General features: G+C 40.2%; 1 protein-coding gene across 2 annotated transcripts in view; it reads right to left on the bottom strand.

Moving 5' to 3' along the window:
• The window catches only part of Npc1 (NPC intracellular cholesterol transporter 1), a 49,023-nt gene that overhangs the window by 11,674 nt on the left and 16,400 nt on the right, over nucleotides 1–20,949 (bottom strand). Inside the window, exons 5-13 of one of the 2 annotated variants that reach the window (XM_040274356.2) lie at nucleotides 15,824–15,991; nucleotides 15,039–15,288; nucleotides 12,900–12,973; nucleotides 11,993–12,414; nucleotides 10,554–10,780; nucleotides 7,935–8,035; nucleotides 5,352–5,454; nucleotides 1,870–2,059; nucleotides 274–456 (exon numbers count right to left, since the gene is read on the bottom strand). In XM_040274356.2, the coding sequence (XP_040130290.2) occupies nucleotides 274–456; nucleotides 1,870–2,059; nucleotides 5,352–5,454; nucleotides 7,935–8,035; nucleotides 10,554–10,780; nucleotides 11,993–12,414; nucleotides 12,900–12,973; nucleotides 15,039–15,288; nucleotides 15,824–15,991 (1,718 nt within the window). The remainder of the gene's footprint in view (nucleotides 1–273; nucleotides 457–1,869; nucleotides 2,060–5,351; nucleotides 5,455–7,934; nucleotides 8,036–10,553; nucleotides 10,781–11,992; nucleotides 12,415–12,899; nucleotides 12,974–15,038; nucleotides 15,289–15,823; nucleotides 15,992–20,949) is intronic. The other variant, XM_005329038.3, reaches the window with a different exon arrangement.

Below are 20,949 nucleotides of genomic sequence, written 5' to 3'. Positions count from 1 at the left end.
AAGCTATGTCCAAAAGCATTCCCAAAATGTTAGCCCTTTTCATGCACATGTGGAAAGACACTTTAAAAATCAAACTTTCACTTTACATCTATGGCACCTACCAAAGACAGGGCTGAAATTCTTGGTTCCAAAATGTCCAAGTCAAATCCAGGACACCCGTGAGCCACAGAAGGCAACAACACAAAGCCTCCTCACTGTCTGCACTGACAAATGCCCAGCTGCTAACGGGCCCCATGCTGGGATGGGATGCTCCCTGGGAAGGTGAAGGCATACCTGGTAGGTCTGTACCAGGATGAAGATGTTGTCCACCCCCACAGCCAGCACCAGGAACGGGATGACTTCAATCACTATGAGGGTCAACGGGGTCCCCATGTAGCTGAAGATACCCAATGAGCAGGCCACCGAGCTCAACACGATCACGATCCCTGTGATGCCTAGGGAGATTTTAGAATCCACCTGAGAGGTGACGAAGACACAAGTTGTCAGTTAGAGGGGTTTTTGCCCATTGATTACTCAAAGGTCCTCATTTTTACTGCTTTACATGGGTCTATCTAACCTAGAATTAAAAGTGTAGCCAGGTGTGGTGGCGCACGCCTGTCATTCCAGGGGCCTGGGAGGCTGAGGCAGGAGAATTGTGAGTTCAAAGCCAGCCTCAGCAATAGTGAGGCACTAAGCAACTCAGTGAGACCCCATCTCTAAATAAAATACAAAATAGGGCTGGGGATGTGGCTCAGTGGTAGAGTTCAATCCCTAGTACCAAAAAAAAAAAAAAAAAAAGGCTAATTCCTAATTTGAGAGAGAGATGAAAAAACTTCCAGGTCTTTCCTAGTAGCATATTTCCTGAGCTCACATTCTTAGTGATGGAGTGGACAAATTAGAAAAAACAAACTAACAGACAAACATTGTGAAGAACTTTAGGATTAAGATGAAACAAAAAACTGAAACTGAAGAAAACAGATGCAAGAAACAGAACTGTCATATAATTAACATACGGCTTGCACCTGAGTCCCTCAAAAGGAATAGCAGTACATCAATACATCTAAGTTTTCCTTTTTTTTGGTTGTGGCACTTGGGATTAAACCCAGGCCCTCATATATACTACACAAATGTGTTAACGCTAAGCTACATCCCCACCCTTTCTGTTTTGTTTTGAGACTGGGACTCCCTCAGTTGCCCAGGCTAGCCTCAGGCTTGTAATTCTCCTAACTCAGCCTCCTCAATAGCTGGGACTGTAGGCACACAACACTGTGCCCAGCTCAAAAAGAGTTTAGGAGACTTAATGAATTTAGAATAAGTAGAGGGGCTGGGGTTGTCATTCAGTGGTTAGAGTGCTTGCCTGGCATGTGTGAGGCACTAGGTTCAATTCTCAGTACCACATACGAATAAATAAGTGGTCCATTGACAACTAAAGAATATATATATAAAAAAGAATAAGTAAAGGCACCAGACATGGTAGTACACACGTAATACAACTTGGGAGGCTGAGGCAGGAAGATTCCAAATTCAGAACCAGCCTAAGCAACTTAGTGAGAATGTCTCAAAATAAAAAATAAAAAGGGGGCTGGGGATATAGCTCAGTTGGTGGAGTGCTTGCCCTACATGCACAATGCCCTGGGTTCTAATCTCCAGCACTCCAACAACAAAAAAATAAAAAATAAAAAGGAGACTATTTCTTGGTCTGGGGATGCGGCTCAGTGGTTAAGGAGCCCTGGGTTCAATCCCCAGTACAAAGAAAAAAAAAATAGACTTAAGTAGAGGCTTAAATACGACATCATGCCGGGCATTGCCATTTCTAACACACAAATAACAAACACATAGGAACATGAAATATACACATAATACAATCCCCCCCCCCACACACCCACTTACCAGAAGCCTACGACAGCTTTTGATGTGCCCCAAGGCTAGGGAAATATACAGAAACATGATGGCGTAGCTAATGACAACAGTGAAGATATCCCCATTACTCTCACGATTTAGTTCATCTTCAATACTTCGTTCAGTAGTGAAAGAAATGGTCAGATTTGGATTCTTGTAGTTTTTCACAAAATTAATAAACCTAAAGGATAAGCAAAATTTAATAGTTTTAGTTAAAACTAAGTGACAGATAAGTAAGAGCTTCTTTCCCAACTTTTAAGGGCAAAGGCCACACTTAACCTTTGCCCTGCGTTAGGAGCTTCAACACTGGAGGTGAAACACGGCCACAGTCCTTGTCAAGCTGAATTTCCTTTCTGTGGGTGGGGGAGATGCTGGGGATCTAACCCAGGCATGTTAGGCAAGCACTCTGTCACGGAGTCTTGAACTTTCTACCATTTAAAACAGATTTGGAACAAGTTTAAAATTGGTTCATGTTCTGCCTATGTGTGTTTTGTTTTTTTTAAAAAAGATATCTATATGAGCTGGGGTTGTGGCTCAGCGGTAGATCACTCACCTAGCATGTGCAAGGCCCTGGGTTTGATCCTCAGTACCACATAAAAATAAAGATATTGTGTCCAACTACAATAAAATATTAAAAAAAGTAAAATAAAATTAAAATTAAAAAAAGATATCTATGTGCAGTACACTTTAATGAACATAAAAACTCATTGAACAATGCAACATTTATCAGAATCAGGCTGGGATGATGTAGCTCAATGGCAAAGCATCTGCTTCACATTTGTAAAACCCCGGCAGGGTTCGACCCCCAGTTCCAAAAAAAACCAAAAAGCCCACCAAAATTTATCAGAATCCCAGCTGATTCTTGTAGAAACTGATAAGTTGACTCTAAAACTCACATGCAATTGCCTGGCTAAGAATAGCCAAGACAACTTTTTCAAGAAGAGAAAGTAGGACTTGCACTTCCCAATTTCAAAACTTCCTAGAAAACAACAGTAATAAGGACACCATTATACTGTCACCAGAAGAGACACAGATCAAAGGAACAAATTTTTGAGAGTCCAGAAACATGCCATGTGTCAGGGATTAATTAATTTTTGATAAGGATGCCAAGACTCTTCAGTGGGAAAGAAAAACCTTTTCAACAAATGCTGTAGGACAACTGGAGAGTTACAAGAAAAAGGATGAACCTGGACCCTCACCTCACACAAAAAATTAACTCCAGGGATCAGAGAGCTGAATGTAAGAGCTAAGACTATAAAACTCCCAGGAGAAAACACAGAGTAAATGCCCATGTTCTTGGATTAGACAATGGTGTCTTGGACATGACACTGAAAGTCTGAGCCACTGCGGGAAGCCACCCGTGAATTACTTGAGGGTCTTCTCTCAGTATGGCATCAGGGAGATTTTAGGTTTAACCTTGGGAACGATCCATGGCTCTCCCACACAATAGATTGCCCAAGGCAGGGACCTTTATCTCCACTCTACTAGGAAGGTCCCTCACAGTAGCTGTGGAGATGGGTGTAGCCCATTGGGAACTGGACAGCCCACCTCTACCTTTTTTGGTGAAGAACATGTTATGAAAGGCCTTTGGTGTTCCCTGATATATATAAAGCAAGCACAGGCTCCATTTTGCCTTTTTAGTATAGAAGCTCGATCTGTATAATCGGCTAGCCCGTCCTGCCTCCACTTTATGAAAATATTTTCTGTGTCCTGCGGTTTCTAGGTCATTCTGGTTTTCTTAGGTTTTGCTCTGCAGCCAGCCCATTCTACCAAGGGCTGCCCGCGTTGGGACAAAGGCGAGAAGCCAGAAAAGAAAAAAAAAAAAAAAAATTGAATCTCTTCAAAATTAAAAAATTTTTGTGCATCAAAAAAGTAACAACCAAAAAAAGACCCAACAGAATGGGAGAAAATATTTGGAAGTCATATATTTGATAAAGAATATAAAAACATTTCTTACAAATCAATAATAAAAAAAATGGGCAAACCATATGAATAGATATTTCTCCAAGGAAGATGGAGAATTAAGCACATGAAAAGATGCCTACAATTTTTCATCATTAGGAAAATGCTAATCAAAACCACAACGACATACTATTTTATATCCAGTAGGATGGCTAGAATCTAAAAGGCAGATAATAACAAGTGTTGGCATAAAAGTGCAGAAACTGGAACCATCACATACTGAAAATAGTCCAGCAGTTCTTCAAACAACTAAAGGTAGAGTTGCCACATGATCTAGCAATTCTACTCTTAGATATATACCTAAGAGAAATGAAAACTTATAAAAATATTCATAGCAGTTATTCATTATAGACAAAAGACAGAAATAACTCAAATGTGTATCAATTGATGAATGGGCAAATAAATATGGTAAAACTACATAATGGAATATTATTGGGTCATAAAAAGATGTGAGAACGTGGATGAACCTTGAAAACGCTAAGTGGAAGAAGCCAAACACAAAAGCCCACAAAAACGATTCCAATCATATAAAAGTCTAAACTAGGAAAATGTATGAAGACAGAAAGTAGATTAGTGATTGTTTATAGTGGTGAATGAAGAAGATGAGAAAAGGTAGGTGACAGCTAAAGGATACAGTGTTTCAATCCAAGATAATCCAAGAGTTCTAAAATTGACTGTAGTGATGGGTGACCATATGTGTGAATACACTAAAGCCATTAAACTACACTTCAAATGAGTGAACTCTATGGTTTATATCATCTCAATAAAACTGTTTTTAAAAAATATGCTGGATGGCACATATCTGCAATACCAGCTACGTAGGAGGCTGAGGTCAGAAGATCCTGAAGACTGAGGCCAGCCTGGGTACCTTAAGACCCTGTCTCAAAAATTAAAAAGAGCCAGGGATGCAGCTTACTGGTAGAGTGCTTGCCTAGCATGTGCAAGGCTCTAGGTTCAATCCCCAGTGCCACAAGTACCAAACAAAACAGTACAGAAGGGTATAAAGAGTTAAAGTCCCTCATCTTCCTGACACTTCTCTTCCCATGTCCTGAGAGGTTAAGAACACAGTTAAGTTTTTCAGGCTATCTACTTGAACAGCTTATATTCATGAACAGCATGAACAGCTTATATTCATATAAATATGCTGATTATAGCTTTTACTAGATCTGGAATCATTTACTTACCTTGTTCTCATTAATAAGTGCATAATATTCTACGGTACTCATCCCTCATTGCTGTACATTCAGTATGCTCCCAGTTTTGCTATTAGAAAAAAGGCAAGGTGCATTTGTGCACGTTTTGCCTTCCTGGGTAAGAATACCTGCTTAAAACATCTATTTATAGGTAAATATATCCAAAGATTTCTTCTGAGCACAATTCTTAGCAAGTGAAAAATATTACATATCTTAGAACTCATGTTGGCTAAGTTAGAGAATGAAGTTCAAGGGCTTGCTGTAAATGTCCAGCTTCACAAAAAGCAAGGACAGTTTGTTTATCCAAGAGTGACTCACTCTTTTTCCCAGGCCTGGGCCCTCTGGAGCTTCTCTGTATCATTGTAGTAATTATTGACAGGGAAGGTAATCACGAGAGCAGTGGCATTATTGTAGTTTTGATCTAGAAAGGGAAAACGTGACATCAAAAAGCAGATTACAAGCATGTAGAAAATCAGACAAATACAAGGAGGGAATCACAACACAGTAGCTGATCTGATTTCTCACTGGAGACAAATGGAGTCTGTGCTCTAAGACCAAACAAGAAATGGTCTATGAGTATCCTGGTTAGTGAACAGGCTTCCCTGTCTGAAGGGGACAGTTACAATTCAGGGAGAATGATTTTTCCCCTCAAACTACACCGTACATATATGGTAAAAATTTCAAACAGAAGAGAAAGGTGTTGTGTGAGAACATTCACCCCTTCCTTTCTCCATTCCATTCTTTGCTTCTCTTTCCATGCTGTGGCCATTTGTGAATCTGCACCATGCACACACAAGCAAACCCATATGGATATTCTTCCCTCTTCCTTTCTACTTACATAAATGGTAACATACTGTTCTACACATTACAATTTAAAATTCTGTATCTTGGAGACCGCTCCATTTTAGTACATACAGAGCTTTTTAATCTTTTCCTGAAGCATGCTATTTGCTAGTATAATTCAACCAATTCCCAATTGATGGTCATTCTTGCAATTTTTTATTACAAAATTACTATAACTATTTATATATCCATAGATGTATAAATATATATAGCATATCTATATTTTTAGTATGTAAAGTACATATTCATAGCATCAAATATTACGGCATAATCCCTGAGTCAAAAACTATGTACCAATATTGTGTCCAACTACAGCTAAAATATAAATATTAAAAAAAAAAAAGGGGGTGGCTGGGGTTGTGGCTCAGTGATAGAGTGCTCGCCTAGCACAAGTGAGGTCCTGGATTCAATCCCCAACATCCCATAAAAATAAATAAATAAAGATATTGTGTCCAACTACAACTAAAAAATAAATATTAAAAAAAAAACTATGTGACTTTCTATTTTTGATAAATTCTCACAAACTGCTGTCCAAAGAGGCTGTTTTTTTTTTTTTATACCTTTAACAAAACACTTACTGAGAACTAATTTGTGCCAGGCCTTACTTTAGGTCCTGTGGATATATATCAGGGAGTAAAAGAAAACTCCTATCTTCCTAGAATTTACTTTTGAGTAACCAATTTACATTTTCAGCAATAATAGTAGAGTTCCCATGTTCCACCAACACAAGGTTTTATCAACTCTTTTAGGCCTTTGTCAGTTTGTTAGGTAGAAAGACTGAAGTGAGATGCATTTTACCATCAGGAGGGAACAGAAACATTTCCTCCATATAATTAAATGTCATTTGTATTGCTGCTTCTGTTAACTTTCAACCACTTCTTTGTGGTTTCACAGTGCTAAGGAAACGCTGTTACGAATGCTAATTTTTTGTTGTTGTTGTTGTTCAGTTTCTTGCCAGTTTTTAACTGTATGTTTGTTCTCCACCCAAGCATTCAAAATTTTTTATGTAGTCAAATCCATCAGTCTTTCCTTTTGTGGCTTTCCAGTTTTTCTTATTTCAAAATGTCTTTGTCATTTCAAAATTATTTTAAAAAATTCCTCCTGTAGGGGCTGGGGATGTAGCTCAGGGGGTAGAGTGCTTGCTTGCCTACCGTGTGTGAGGCCCTGGGTTCAGGCCCCAGTACTAGGGGGGAAAATCCTCCCATATTCCTGTATGATCTTCCAGTTCTCCAACAGTTTTACTTCTCACATTTCAGTCTTTGATCTATGTGGAGTTTATTTTGGTAGAAGGAATAAGGAAGAGGACAGTTTTAATTTTTTTCCCTTTGGCTAGCCAGTGGCTGATGTCATGCTTTCCCTACGATTAGAAATGGCATTTTATTATATGGGGCAGAGTCAATTTTAAATACAGATCACAAGTTCTCTCCTGCTTCTGAGCCAAGGGAAGAAAACCTAGCTGGCCTCTTCATCATAGGGAAAAACCTGTTGAGCCTGCAGGGAGGCTTCAGATGCCAAAGATGTCGCGTGAATCACCACCCCATTTTATCTACCCCATCTGTCCTAGATGCCACAGAAACCAGCGAAGAATGTTCTTTCCACTACAAAGGTATCCAGATTGTTCTGAATGGTTTAGAAGGGGACAAAAAACCAAAAACAAACAAACAAAAAAAAAACACACCAACTTTGGATTTTTATTCCTTCCCCATGACGTGGGTTCTGAACCTGAGCTCATGGCCTCCCAAGACGTTCTACTGGTAAGCTTTCCAGGTCTGTGACCTCCTTGCAATTGACCAACAACACAACTACACTATTCTGGGAAAATGTCCTTAGCCTTTAACAGCTTCTCAAAGGCATGTGTGACCTAAAAGGTAAACATAATCCACTTCTTTTAAATCCAAAGTAAAACCCAAAGCCAAAGCCAAAGAAAATATTATATTTAAGATTCAACAGTCAGGGAATTAAGAAGGTTGCTCCATTTATGAAATCTTCCTAACCACCTACCCTTAACTGCATGATGGAACCAGGATTACTAGGAGAAGCTCAGCTTCTCTTACTTACCATCGTAGCCTCCCAGCACAAGCCACGGGAACACGGGTCCACCGAATGTACCGAGGCAAGGATCATGCAGCAGACTTGTATCATTCAGAGAGGCAGGAGCCCTGCCCAGAGATCAGAAAACACCTCCCACTTAGAATAAGCCTCAAGACATCATGGACATTTAGACAGAATACAATCAACTACAGTAAGTGTTTGCTAAGTACAAGGTGGGCCCTAAGGTTCCTGAGTTGGATGATACCATCCGTCCTGAGCCACTCAGAACTCGGATTTCCTGGACTACAGGCATCAGACCTGGCCCTGGTGTCTGGTGCTGTGTGGGTATAGAGGAGGGGGCAAATGACACGAGGGGAAAACTGCCACCAGAAGGAGACCTATAGAGATGTAGTTCTGGACCACATCTCTAAGTACAAGGGCAATTCAGCAGCAAAGAGCTGCTCCATACACCCTGGGGGAGAGAACAGGTGTGTAAGAGGAGACAAGAGCAAGAGGAAGGTGGTCAGGTCACAGTAAGTCCTGGCCTTGCATATGAGGTGCAGACACGGGTGCTCCTAAGGGAGGGGGCAGGGCTGGAAAGGATGAACAATGGCAAAAATAAGGATCTGATCGATGCCAGGCTAAGTGGTTTAATTCTAACCCTGAAGGCACTGGGGAACAGTCAGAGATGGCTGGGGAAGGGATGTCATGAGCTGTTTTCCAAAAAAATCAGTGGCAAAGTGGAAGGAGGTCTGGGGAGTGGGAAAGAAATAGGAAGGTGGGAGGGCAGTCAGGAAGTTTGTGCAATGGCCCAGGCAAGAGAGCACGGGCAGATGGCTACTCCGTGTGAAGGGAACGAGCATTTCAAGGCAGCTGGCAGCCAGAACTCAGCTGGGCGCTCAGGGAGGTCTGCACCGAGGACCTGCTCTTCGGAGCTGCTGTGAGGTCCTTCATCTCACAACCTGACTGTCACAGCAGGAAGGACCTGGAGAGGTTAAGATTCACCACAATCACATGAGGAAGGCGAGAGGAGGAAGTCAGGGATAGAGCCTCATGTTGGCTTCACTGGTAGATGTCAATGCCATTCAAAGACACCGGGGAAAGAAGTCTAGCCCTGACTCTGGGAAGGCCAAGTCTGTTTCCTTTGGGATGTGCAGTGGAAAGTAGTGAAAACGAGAGACAGGCTGGAGTCATGAAAAAACCAAGCCACACAGCCTGTCATGGGAATTGTCCCAGAAGGGCTTCCATGCCTGTCTCAACCAGGCCCTCTGATAAAACCCAAGTCTCACACACCTCTCCTCCCAATTCTTTTGGCTTTATTTTGTAAAACAGAAAATAGTTTTTCCCTCTGAAATATAGAAAGCAATTACGTAATATCATATTTATCACCCACACACCTTCCTGGTTACCCACAGTCCCCTCGTACCGTCTGCCCTGTCTACAATGCTGTTTTGAGGCACACAGGCATACATTTATTTATTGTTTTATGAGTACAACTCATGTTTAAGAGGCGACATCCTTGAAACAGAATGAACACTGACCAACAGCCTGAGCAGTCACATTTTAACAACAAAATTTAAGGTCACCAGAGTTCTTGACAACCAGAAACCAGAGTGCTCAGCTCTTGAGACACAGTGAGTTAAGCAATGCAATCAAAGGAGACACGGAGGCATTTTTCCTGTTCCTATGGTGAACATTAAGCCACTGTGGTTGTTCACATCGCTGAACAATCGCCCTCAGGCCAGCTCTGGAGCATTCAGAGATGGCAGACTGAATAAGCCCAAAGCTCCCCTCACAGATCACCTAAACACAGCTTCCTTGGGAGACTAATCCCAATTATAAATAAGCCCTGCCCAGCCAGATGCAGGCCTCCCAAGGGAAGCAGTTTAAGGCCTTCTAATCTAAAGCTGCATGCCAGTTCTCCCCAACTCCTCAAAAGGAGGTGACATGCTTTAAACACAGCTAGGTACCAGGATATCAGGTTACACATGAAAAACAGGCACAAGCTCAATAAGATTCTACCTTCAAATCTTAGGGGAGTAGGTGTGGACATCAAACTGTTATTGACCCAGGCAAGAGTTAAAGATCGATCCTGGATTACACACCAAGGAAGCACGCACTCTAGGGCCTTTGCCCATGCTGCTTATTCTGCTGCAAACACTTTTTCCTGTGATATCCACAGGCTGTCTTTTGTGCAAGTTTCTTCTCTAAAACTCATTCTTTTTTTTGCTAAGCCTTATTTGTCTTTCCCAACACTAATCTTTTACTGATACGAGAGCATATGTATATACAGTATGCCATACAATAGCGTTTTTGTCAATGATGGACTACATATGATAGTGGATTCCTCAAGATTATATTGCCTAGAGATGTCATAGCTGTCTTATTTTGTGTAAGCATACTCCATGATATGTTCCCACAATAAAGAATTAACTATCAATGAATTTCTCAGAATGGGTCCTCGTTGAGAAACAACATATGACTGTATTTACAGATTGCCAATTCCCATTCATTAGGATGTGAGCTTCATGGGGTACGTCTTGCTCTGTTGGTTCACTGATGGTCTCTAGTACCATGAGTGATAAAAGCAAAAATAAGTGCTCGGATATTGGCAGGATACACAGATGGCTGGCTGCTGCCACTTACCTTGTGCAGTACAGAAAATGCGTATGATAATCGGCATACACAAAGAAGTCATCCCCTACTTGATGGTCCAGCGCAGAATGGCTGTTCTGGAAGTAATTTAACACACTCAAAATGGTGCAGTTCTTGTTATAAGGTGAGAGAGGGGCCACGCAGATGTCTTGAAGTGTCACAGTCTCGTTGTTATAATTTGCGGTAATACTTTCAAGGGCTGTTTGTAAGTCAAGAACCTGAAAGAAGATTTTAAAAATAAGCAAATCCAGAAAGATGTCAGATTTCTTCAAATCTTTACTAACTAGTATTGTGAGAGGTTAGAAGAAAAAGTCTTTGAGGAAAACACATCCTAAGACAGAGGAGGTTCAGGCACACTGTAGTAAAGTATCTGGTGATGTAAGGGTTGTCCAGAGATGGGGAGGGGATATGTGATCAGATTGATTTCAATATAGCATCCACAACCATCTCTCCTCACCTGTCTCCAGCAGTCACTAACAAGGGGCCACAGAGTAGACTAGAGTGTGATGCTTGGTCTTCCCAACACTCCCCCTTCCCAAAACACACCAAAATACATGCCTGGCTCTATGCTACAATCATTTAGGTATACGCCCATATTTTCCAATATAGACTATACTCTCGGAAGTAAATGTCTGTGCTGTTCATCTTTTGCAACAAGCTAGGAAAATGGAACAGTCAATCACTAGGTAGAGAAAGAAAAATTCCATTAAAATTTTTGGCTCATTTCAACGCTTTTAAAAATCTCACATTTTCTGTAGACAAGAACAATATTTAAAGGAAAATTTGGGTGACTGTAATGAATAATCATTCATTAAAGAAGCAGATGTCTTTTATTCACAGGTACAGATTTCCGTAGCAAACATGAAGGACAACAGGAAATTCTAAAGACCTTTGTAAGAGAAACAGATGGATCTCTTCCCAAGTGTATCTTCCACTAACTACAGGCTGGCAGCTAACATTCAGGTCACAATAAGTTCATTCCTAGACCCTGGATTAGTAATGATCCAGCAGTTCCTGCCCCGGACCCCAGGGCAGCATAAACAAATTCATTCCTTTGGGTCCTTTCATTTTACTCTTAACACAAGAAAAAAAAAAATCCATGGATTCCCGAGGTAAATTCCTCATATTCTGCTTCAACAGAGAAATGCTACTTAGACCTTCCTCTGTTCATCTCAATTTCAAGAAAAAGGCAGGATCTGCTGTTTGAAGTCAATCCAAAAGCAGGCAACAGTCAATTTTTTATTAAATTCAATGACTAGCACCACTTTCTTGAAAAATAAGTGAAAACACCTTTACTTTAATGCTTAAAGATTTCAGAGATACCACAACAATCAGCCCCAAATCTGTATTGGATAGAATTGATCTACATGTAAAAGCCAGCGTACCACCAGGTCCCCCAGATGGACGGACATGTACTAATGGCAGAGTACCTGGTGCAAAATCTCTTTGTCAAGTGGGGGTCCAAAGGGCACGTCGGCTCCTGCGGGGTAAGGCTGGTAAATGTGTTTGCTGGTATTGGGGGCCCGGATGATGAGCTGCTCCGTCCGGAAGAAAGGCCCAAAGTGTGTGTCAAAGTACTCTTTATCCTGGCGGGCCTGGCTGCTGGCAGATGACCAGAGGTCAACTGGATTGGTGGTGACCCGGACAAATGCCAGGCCTGAGGAACATGCGGCAATGAAGACCACTGAGAAGAAAATGACACAGCCAGGGTTTCGGACACAGAAAGATCCCCACTGGGTGAAGAAGCGCCTCAAACAGCCCTCGAAGGCCGCACCAAGCCTGTCACAGCAGGACGCCTCCCCTGGAAGAGCGGGAGAGGAAAGGAGGTTGGAGGTTAAGAGCCAGGCCGTTCCTGAAAGTCGGAACAGGGACAGCATTAGCTACCATTGCACCTGCTGGGAATCCAGCCTCCTGGGTGACACAACTGACACCGTAGGCCCTGTGCTCTCTGTCTGCTTGGGGAAGCTCTTTTTTTTGGCTACCCACAATGGACACGGTTGCACTCCTGGGTGGAAAGATGCTCACACGAGAGCTTCTGAAAAGCAAGTTTCTCTGACTGCTCTGCTGCTCCTGCCCTTGGCCTGCCACACAGGCACTTGTGTGGCTTTTACTCTGGTCCCTAAGCATTTCACTGCTGTCATTGATAACTTGGGTCTGATCTGCCACCCTGACATCAGAGCCACAGGCCAGGGACATGTCTGTGCTGACCATAGCTGTGTCCTTGGCACTTGTGCACGGCCTCACCCACAATCGGCACATCAATATTTACTGAGGAAACAAGGGCTCTTTCAGGCCAACAAAATCCAAACCCTTTATCTTCTGTACAAATATGCCTACCTTTGTCACTGGCATTAACAGAAAAGGCTATATTGCTGTCAATGGGAGTGTATTCGGAGACAAAATAACGCTTTCTGAAAAATAAAAGCACATAAGCAGTATTAGTGGACTTCACGATAAGATTGTTACTTGGATATCCCAAAATCCCACTAGAAGCTTACTTCCTCATCCTGACTTCTTCCTCCCTAATCCTAAACTCCCTTGGGGCTCTATGCTTACCAGTTTCAGCAGAAAATTTAAGACTGTATTAAAAAAAAAATCCAAATTGTTAAAGGATAATTTCACTTTGCAACTCTCATTTTAGATCCTTTAAAAACACACTATCCTGCCTAGGAGCAACAGGGCAGGGCAGGGAGGACAGCAGATGATCCCAAGGGTGGGAACATGTCAAAAGAACATAAGAGCCAACCAGAAGGCACCTCCCCATGCCCAACGTGGAAAAAACCTGAGCAGTAAAACAATGGAATTAGATAGAGTCCACAGAATAAGTAAAAGGTCCATAATGTAACTAAATGAATAATAAGTGAAGGAAGAAGTCCGATTAGTAGTTGTAGGGAGTGAGAGAAATCCACAATTGCTATCAGGCAAACACTGCAATAATCACGGTTGCAGACAGAACCCATGATTTAGTGGGCAGTAGGTGATGGTCTGAGGAGAAAGTATTAGTATAGTTTTTTTTTTTGTTTTTGTTTTAGTTGTAGATGGACAAATACCTTCATTTTATTTATTTGTTTTTATGTAGTGCGGACGATCAAACCCAATACCTCATGTGTGCTAGGCAAGTGCTCTACCACTGAGCTACACCCCCAGCCCATGCATAGTTTAAAAATATCTTTTCTCAAGAAAATTTTCAATTATAAAGGGAAAAATAGTAACCCCAGTGAAAAAACCCAGCAGACACCATCTTAACCATGAGATCAAGGTTAATATCCCTGGTAACAACATATCAACATCATGGACTCCTTGGCATGATGCCCTGAGAAAGACCCATCACCACATCTGTGATGTGCTTGTGCAAAACACACAGCCTCAATCTAATCACCACAAAACACTGGATGAAGGCAAGAGGCACAAGATGCAAAATAAGAGGCAGGTACTCATCAAAAGTGTCAAGATCTTAAAAGAGGAAAAAGACGGAGGAACCATCTGTCGTAGATTGAAGGAGACTAATACAACATAAAAAGTGAATGTGTTATGAGATTCTGAAACAGAAAATGGGCATGAGAGGGAAAACTGGTGAAATCTAAGTAAAGTGTGTAGTTTAGTTAATAATACGGTACCAGTTACATGGTTTTGATCATTATGTTGGGTTCTCTCAGTGGTAACATAAGGGGAAGCTGGGAAAAGGGTATATATAAATTCTACTATTTCTGCAACTTTTTGTTAGTCTAAAACAATTTTGAAATTAAAATTAATAAAAATGTACTGTTGTCAGGTGTGGTGGCACAATCTCAGCAACTCAGGAGGCTGAGGAAGGAGTATTGCAACTTCAAGACCAACTTGAGCAACTTAGAGAGACCCTGTCTCAAAATAAAAAATAAAAAGGCTGGGGCTAGCCATAATTCCAGTGACTCGGGTGGCTGTGGCAGGAGGATCATGAGTTCAAAACCAGCCTTAGCAATTTAGTGAGGCCCTGAGCAACTCAGATCCCCAGTACCAAAAACGGGGGGCAGGGAACCTGGGTGTGTAGCTCAGTGGTAGATTCAATCCCAGTACCAAGAAAGAAAAAACAAAAGTACTATACTAAGTCTAGATGCAAATATCTAAAAGGATGATGGCACTACATTCAATTAAATTTGGACCATTTGGCTCATTTGACTCTGACTTTCTAAAGAATGGATTAATGCATTGAGATTTAACTCACACATCGTTCTGAATAAATCAATAAAACTAACTTCAAATGTTTAAGTGTCTCAATGACACTTGACTATTTACTAGCTGCAGATCATAAGCAATCCATGGAGTGGCATTCACACAGGTATTTGCTTCCTGTTCTAATAAACCTGCTATGTGAAAGCTACAAGTGCCACTTGAGTAATTTTGATCTTCTGGCCCTAGTTCGTCCTCTCTCTCTCTCTCTCTCTCTCTCTCACACACACACACACACACACACACACACACACACACACACTTGCTTACCTGTAGCACCACAATGCAAAAAATGCTCCAAAAAACACAAACAAAAATGCCATGTAGGTGATCCACATGATGACATACATGGCATCCAAACCAAAGATCCTCCAGGGAATAGGAGGTGCTGGGGGCTGGGGCTTGGGGCCACAAACGATGGAGCAGTCCTGGCAGCTGCATGGCCCAGTGACCTCATCTACAGACTCATTGCAGCCTTTGGTGGCATTGTTCATGGGCTCCATCCCCTGGACTGGAAGATCTATGGGAAGGAATTGTGTTGAGTGACAATCTCAATGAAAAAAACATTAAAAATTGTGTACTGAACTATCTGGAAACCCAATAATAAGCATGCTGAAACACAGCATAACACAACTGGAAGAATAAGGACCGGAGGTTTTAATTGAATCTCCAATCCCTTTATGTTTTATTGCTTTGCCTTCTAAAATTTGTTGCTTTGCCTTCTAAAATTACAAGTGCTGACTTTCAGTCCTGTCTTACTCCCACTCTGAATAGCTAGACAAAGATTTCAGCAGAGCTCTGAAAAGTCTGTTGTGACACTCCTTAGCCTTTCTTAAACAAACAAAACCTCAGTTTATTCCCTCAAGTACACAGCGATCCCTACAGGCAATTCCTTTTCCACTTCTATTCATACAGGATAAATGCCCTAGTAACCTGTCTTACTCGAGAGAAACTCTAGGCATTAGTTACCGGAATTTATCCTCCTCCTGCAGACTGATTCCTTGGCATTATAACATTATTATAAATATAGCAACTTTAGGAGTAGTCATCCCTACCTGAAAAAATGGGAGTGATGGTAAATGGCGCCTGTCCATTGTTCTTGTCGAACATGTACTCGATCCAGTTGGTGGCATTGCAGGCATCGGCATCCCTCCCGCACAGGAGTCCCAGGGCCTTGTCATTACTTGAGGGGGCCTCCACATCCCGGCAGGCATTGTACATTGCTAGAAAAGGAATCCCAAGGGAAAAAGCGACATGACACTTGCTCTAGTCTCCAGATAAGAGCTTGCAAAAGGCCTCTGAAATGGAAACAAAGGACTGCAGGTGGATTGCCACCGTGTTAGCAAGCAGACTGGAATGTGGGATGACTGCACACTGTGGAAGGGAGAGGGGACTTCCCTCTGAAATGGCTTATTCCAGCTTGACTCCAAGTAACTTAAAAGTAAAAAACAGGAAAGGGAAAGGCTTATGGCATATCATCTGGTTCTTACAAAAGCTTTGGGAAGTCTCCTCTCCACTGTCCAGAGGAGTAGACTAAAGCTAAGAATCTTAGTACTTCTTCAGTCAGTGAAGCTGGTTCCAGAAAACCTGGAGCAGCCTCTTGCAGCAGGAGACTACACAGCTGAATCATGGAAATCACAGGAAAAACTGGCTTTAGGAATGAGGTCACACATGAATTAAACTAATACCATTCTGTTTTTTAGTTTTATTTTATTACGCAAAGATAACACAGTACCTAATATCAATGCTATTGCACACAGGGAGGCAGGTGGAGTGTCCTGTACTGCTAATTTTCATTTCACCAGTCCCTGCTTGCTAGAATCTTCCTAGATCTTCTTCTCTTAATCTCCAAGGGGATCTCTACATATTCACTTGGTTTTATCCTCACTTATTTATTTAATTTTCAAAATATTTAGTTGTCAAAGGACCTTTACTTTATTTATTTGTATGTGGTGCTGAGAGTCGAACCTAGTGCCTCACACATGCTAGGCAAGTGCTGTAACACTCAGTCACAACTCCAGCCCCTTACCCTCACTTTTGAAAGAAAGGTTAGCTAGAGGGACAGTTGTCTTTTTCAGAACTCTGAATACGTCAGTCCTTTCTGGCCTCATATTATGGCTGGTGAGAAAATGTTCAATTATCATTCTTCTGAAGAGCTTTATGTCTTTTCTCTATTTGCTTTTAAGATCTCTGTCTTTGAAATGCATTCGTTTTTCTAAGTTATACTTAAGGTATGGGTTTCCTTTTGCTTTAAAAAGTTTTTTTTAATTATTTTAATTTTTATTTTAATGTGTGCTAAGGCTCAATCCCAGTGCCTCACACATGGTAGGCAAGTGTTCTGCCACTGAGCTACAGCCTCAGCCCTTAAAAAAAACGTCTGAGATATCATACACATACCATACCACACACCCACTTAAAATATTCAGTTTAATGAATTTTAGCATATTCATCAATATATGCAATCACCACCAATTACAGTTTTAGAACATTTTCAACCCCTCAAAAAAGAAACCCTGTACCCTTTAACTATGATTGTTATTTCCCCACATTCCAAACCCTAAGCAATCACTAAATGTGTCTATAGAATTTGCCTATTTTGGGCTGGGGATGTGGCTCAAGCGGTAGCACGCTCGCCTGGCATGTGTGCGGCCCGGGTTCAATCCTCAGCACCACATACAAAGATGTTGTGTCCGCCAATATCTAAAAGAAATAAATATTAAAAATATTCTCTCTCTCTCTCTCCTCTCTCTTTAAAAAAAGAAAGAATTTGTCTATTTAGACATTTCATATTAACAGAATTTATAATGTTTGGTCTTTTCTGATGAGCTTCCTTTATTTACCTTTCCCCATACCTGGGAATTAAATTGGGAATTAAACCCAGGGACACTAAATCACTGAGTCACATCCCTAGCCTTTTTATTTTGAGGCAGGATCTTGCTAAGTTGTTGAGGCTATCTTTGAACTTGTGATCTTCCTGCTTTAGCCTACTGAACACTCCATTCTTTTTTTTATGGCCAAATAATATTCAATCACATGGAGGTACCATATTTTGTTGACATCTTTTGACTACTATGAGTAATGTTGCTATAGACACTGTTAAGTTTTTGCGTGGACACGTTTCATTTTTCTTGGAGGGACTGCTGGGTCATATGGTAACTATATTTGTTTCAAAACTGCCAGACTGTTTTCCAAAGCGGCTATACCACTTTATATTCCCACGTACGAATGAAGTTCTGATTTCACCACATCCATGCCAATACCTGGTATCTGATTTTTTGACATTAGCCATCTTGGTGAGTGTGCAGTTTTGATTTGTATTTCCATGAATATAATGTTGAACACCTTTTCATGTGCTTATTAACTATTTGCACATCTTCTTTGGGCTGTCTATTTACTATTAGGTTATAACAGATTTGTATATATTCTAGATATAAGTCCCTTAAAAATGCATGATTTGCAAATATTTTCTTCAAGATATCCTTTGAAGCACAAACATTTCTTCTTTTTTTATTTTAATGAGGTCTAATTTAGTTATTTCTTCTTTTGTTGCCCATACTTTTGATATTATATCTAAGACTTCACTGCCAAATCCATGGTCATAAAGACTTACCCCTATTTTTTCTCCTAAGAGTTCTGTAGTTTTAGCTCTTACATTTAAGTCTTTGATTCATTTTCAATTAATTTTTTTAATTTAATGAGGTAAGGGTCCAATTTCATTTTTTTTTTTGCACGTGGATACTGTTAATCCATACCATTTTCTGAAGAGGATTTCCCCCCAGTGATGGTCTTAGCACCTCTGACAAAGAACAGTGTTCATAGATATACAGCTTATCTTCAATTATATTCATTGGTCCACATGTCTGTTTTTATTAAAGGATCATATCACCTTGATTTCCAATGCTTGGTAGTTAAATTTGAAATTGGGAAGTGAGTCCTTGTATTTTTTTTTTTTTTCAGGATTCTTTTAGCTCTTCTACATCTGCTGGAATGCTGGAATTCCAAGTTGATTTTAGAATTACCCTGTCAATTCCTACAATGAAGTCAGTTGGGATTCTGCTGGAAATTGAGTTGAATTTGTGGATCAATTGGGGAAAAATCTGTCATTTTAACAACATTTTTGATCCACGAACATGTGATATTGTTCTAGTTATTTAGATCTTCCTTAATTTATTTGTATAAAGTATTATAGTTTAAGTTTTGTACTTTGGTTACATTTATCCCTATTTTCTCATGCTACTATAAATGAAATTGTTTTCTTAATTTCATTTTCAGATTTCATATTGGGCTTCTTTTTAGCTTATCCTGCTTAAGGATTTTATTTACCTAAGACTGAGGACTTATTACTCATTCATTCTGGAAAATCTTTAGCCATTATCCCTCTGTTTATGTCTCCCCCGACTCCCCCCCCCCACCCCCGCCGTTCTTATCCTACATGTCTTTAATGATGTCCAGATCTTTATATCTATATGATGTTTTCTGGATAATTCTCTCATATCTTCCAGTGATTTCAGGGTTTTATTAGATACCTAGAGCCTAGAGAAGAATATGGAGAATAACACAATTCTCATTTCCTCACCACCCAGCTTTATCAATCTTACAATACTTGTGTTGGCGTTTCCAAAACAATGCACCAAAACAAAACAAAAATAATGTACCATTGTGGATGTGGCTCACTGGTAGAGCCACTAGCATGTGTGAGGCCCTAGATTAACTTTCCAACACTGTCACAGAACAAAACAAAAACAAATGAAAAACACCATAGATTTTATTGAAATCCACTGATTACTGCTTCTCACCAGCATCTCCTCTTCCCTAAGATGATCCCAAATCTGAATTTGATGCATATTCCTATGCATGTCTGTGTACCTATGAGATACTGTATCTATATAGTACTTCTGTTTTAAAGTCGTATAAACATACTACCCATACTCTGTAGCCTTTTAGTTATCGTGTTTAAGTTACCCATGTAACAAATATGATTCTAATCCATACTTTTTAGTTCTAAGTTTTCTATGACCATGACTATATTCAATGTATTTATCCATTCTCTATTATCGAGCAATTAGTGTCTCCATTTAAAAAAAGAATTAGAGTTCATATTTTAGAGCAGTTTTGGGGTAAGAGTAAAATTAAATGGAAATTTCAAAATTTCCACATATTTTATCCCCACATGTTATTATTATTAATAACCTCCTTCATTATCAACATTCTGACTTAGAGTAGTATATTATTTATTTACTTTGACAAATGATGAACCTCTATATTGATATATTACTATCATCCAAACCTTATAGTTTATAATGGGTTCACTCTTGGTGTACATTCTGTGGGATATGACAAATGTATAATGACATTTATCCAGCATTATAGTGTCACACATAATTTCACTTCTTCAATATCCTTTGTAGTCTGTGTACTCATTCCTCACTGCTAACCACTAGCAATGAATGATTTTTTACTGTCTTCAAAGTTTTGCCTTTTCAGAATGCCAGAGTTGGAATCATATGCTATGCAGCTTTTTAGACTAGATTTTTTCACTTAGTAATATGATTTAAAGGTTCTTCCACGTCTTTTCATTTCTATTTAGTGCTGAATATCATTCCACATATGAATGGATCAGTTTATACACTTATTCACCTACTGAAGAACAGCCTAGTTGCTTTTTTCAAGTTTTGGCAATTATGAATACGTGGTCCATATATCTGTGTGCAGGGTTTTTCACATAGATGAGTTTTCAACTCATCTGGTTAAACACCAAGGAGGACAATAGCTGGCTCATATGACAGGTCATAAAGACTTACCCCTATTTTTTCTCCTAAGAGTTCTGTAGTTTTAGCTCTTACATTTAAGTCTTTGATTCATTTTCAATTAATTTTTTTAATTTACTTTTGTAAGAGACTGCCAAGGTGTCTTCGAAAGAGGATGTACCATTTGGCATTCCTGCCAATAATGAATTAAAATTCCTGTTGCTCCCCATCTCATCAGCATTTGGTGGCATTAGTGTTCTGGATTTTGGCAACTACAGTACATGTTTAGTGGTATCTCACTGTTGTTTCAATTTGCAATTCCCTAATGACATAAGATGTTCAGCATTTTCTCATATACTTATTTACCATCTATACTCTTTCTTGGATGAGTTATCTGTTTGGGTTTTTGCCCATTTTTCAATCAAGTTCTTTAT

The sequence above is a fragment of the Ictidomys tridecemlineatus genome, chromosome 13, assembly GCF_052094955.1.
Source record: "Ictidomys tridecemlineatus isolate mIctTri1 chromosome 13, mIctTri1.hap1, whole genome shotgun sequence".
NCBI lineage: Eukaryota > Metazoa > Chordata > Mammalia > Rodentia > Sciuridae > Ictidomys > Ictidomys tridecemlineatus.
This window is presented reverse-complemented; position numbering and strand designations above follow the sequence as displayed.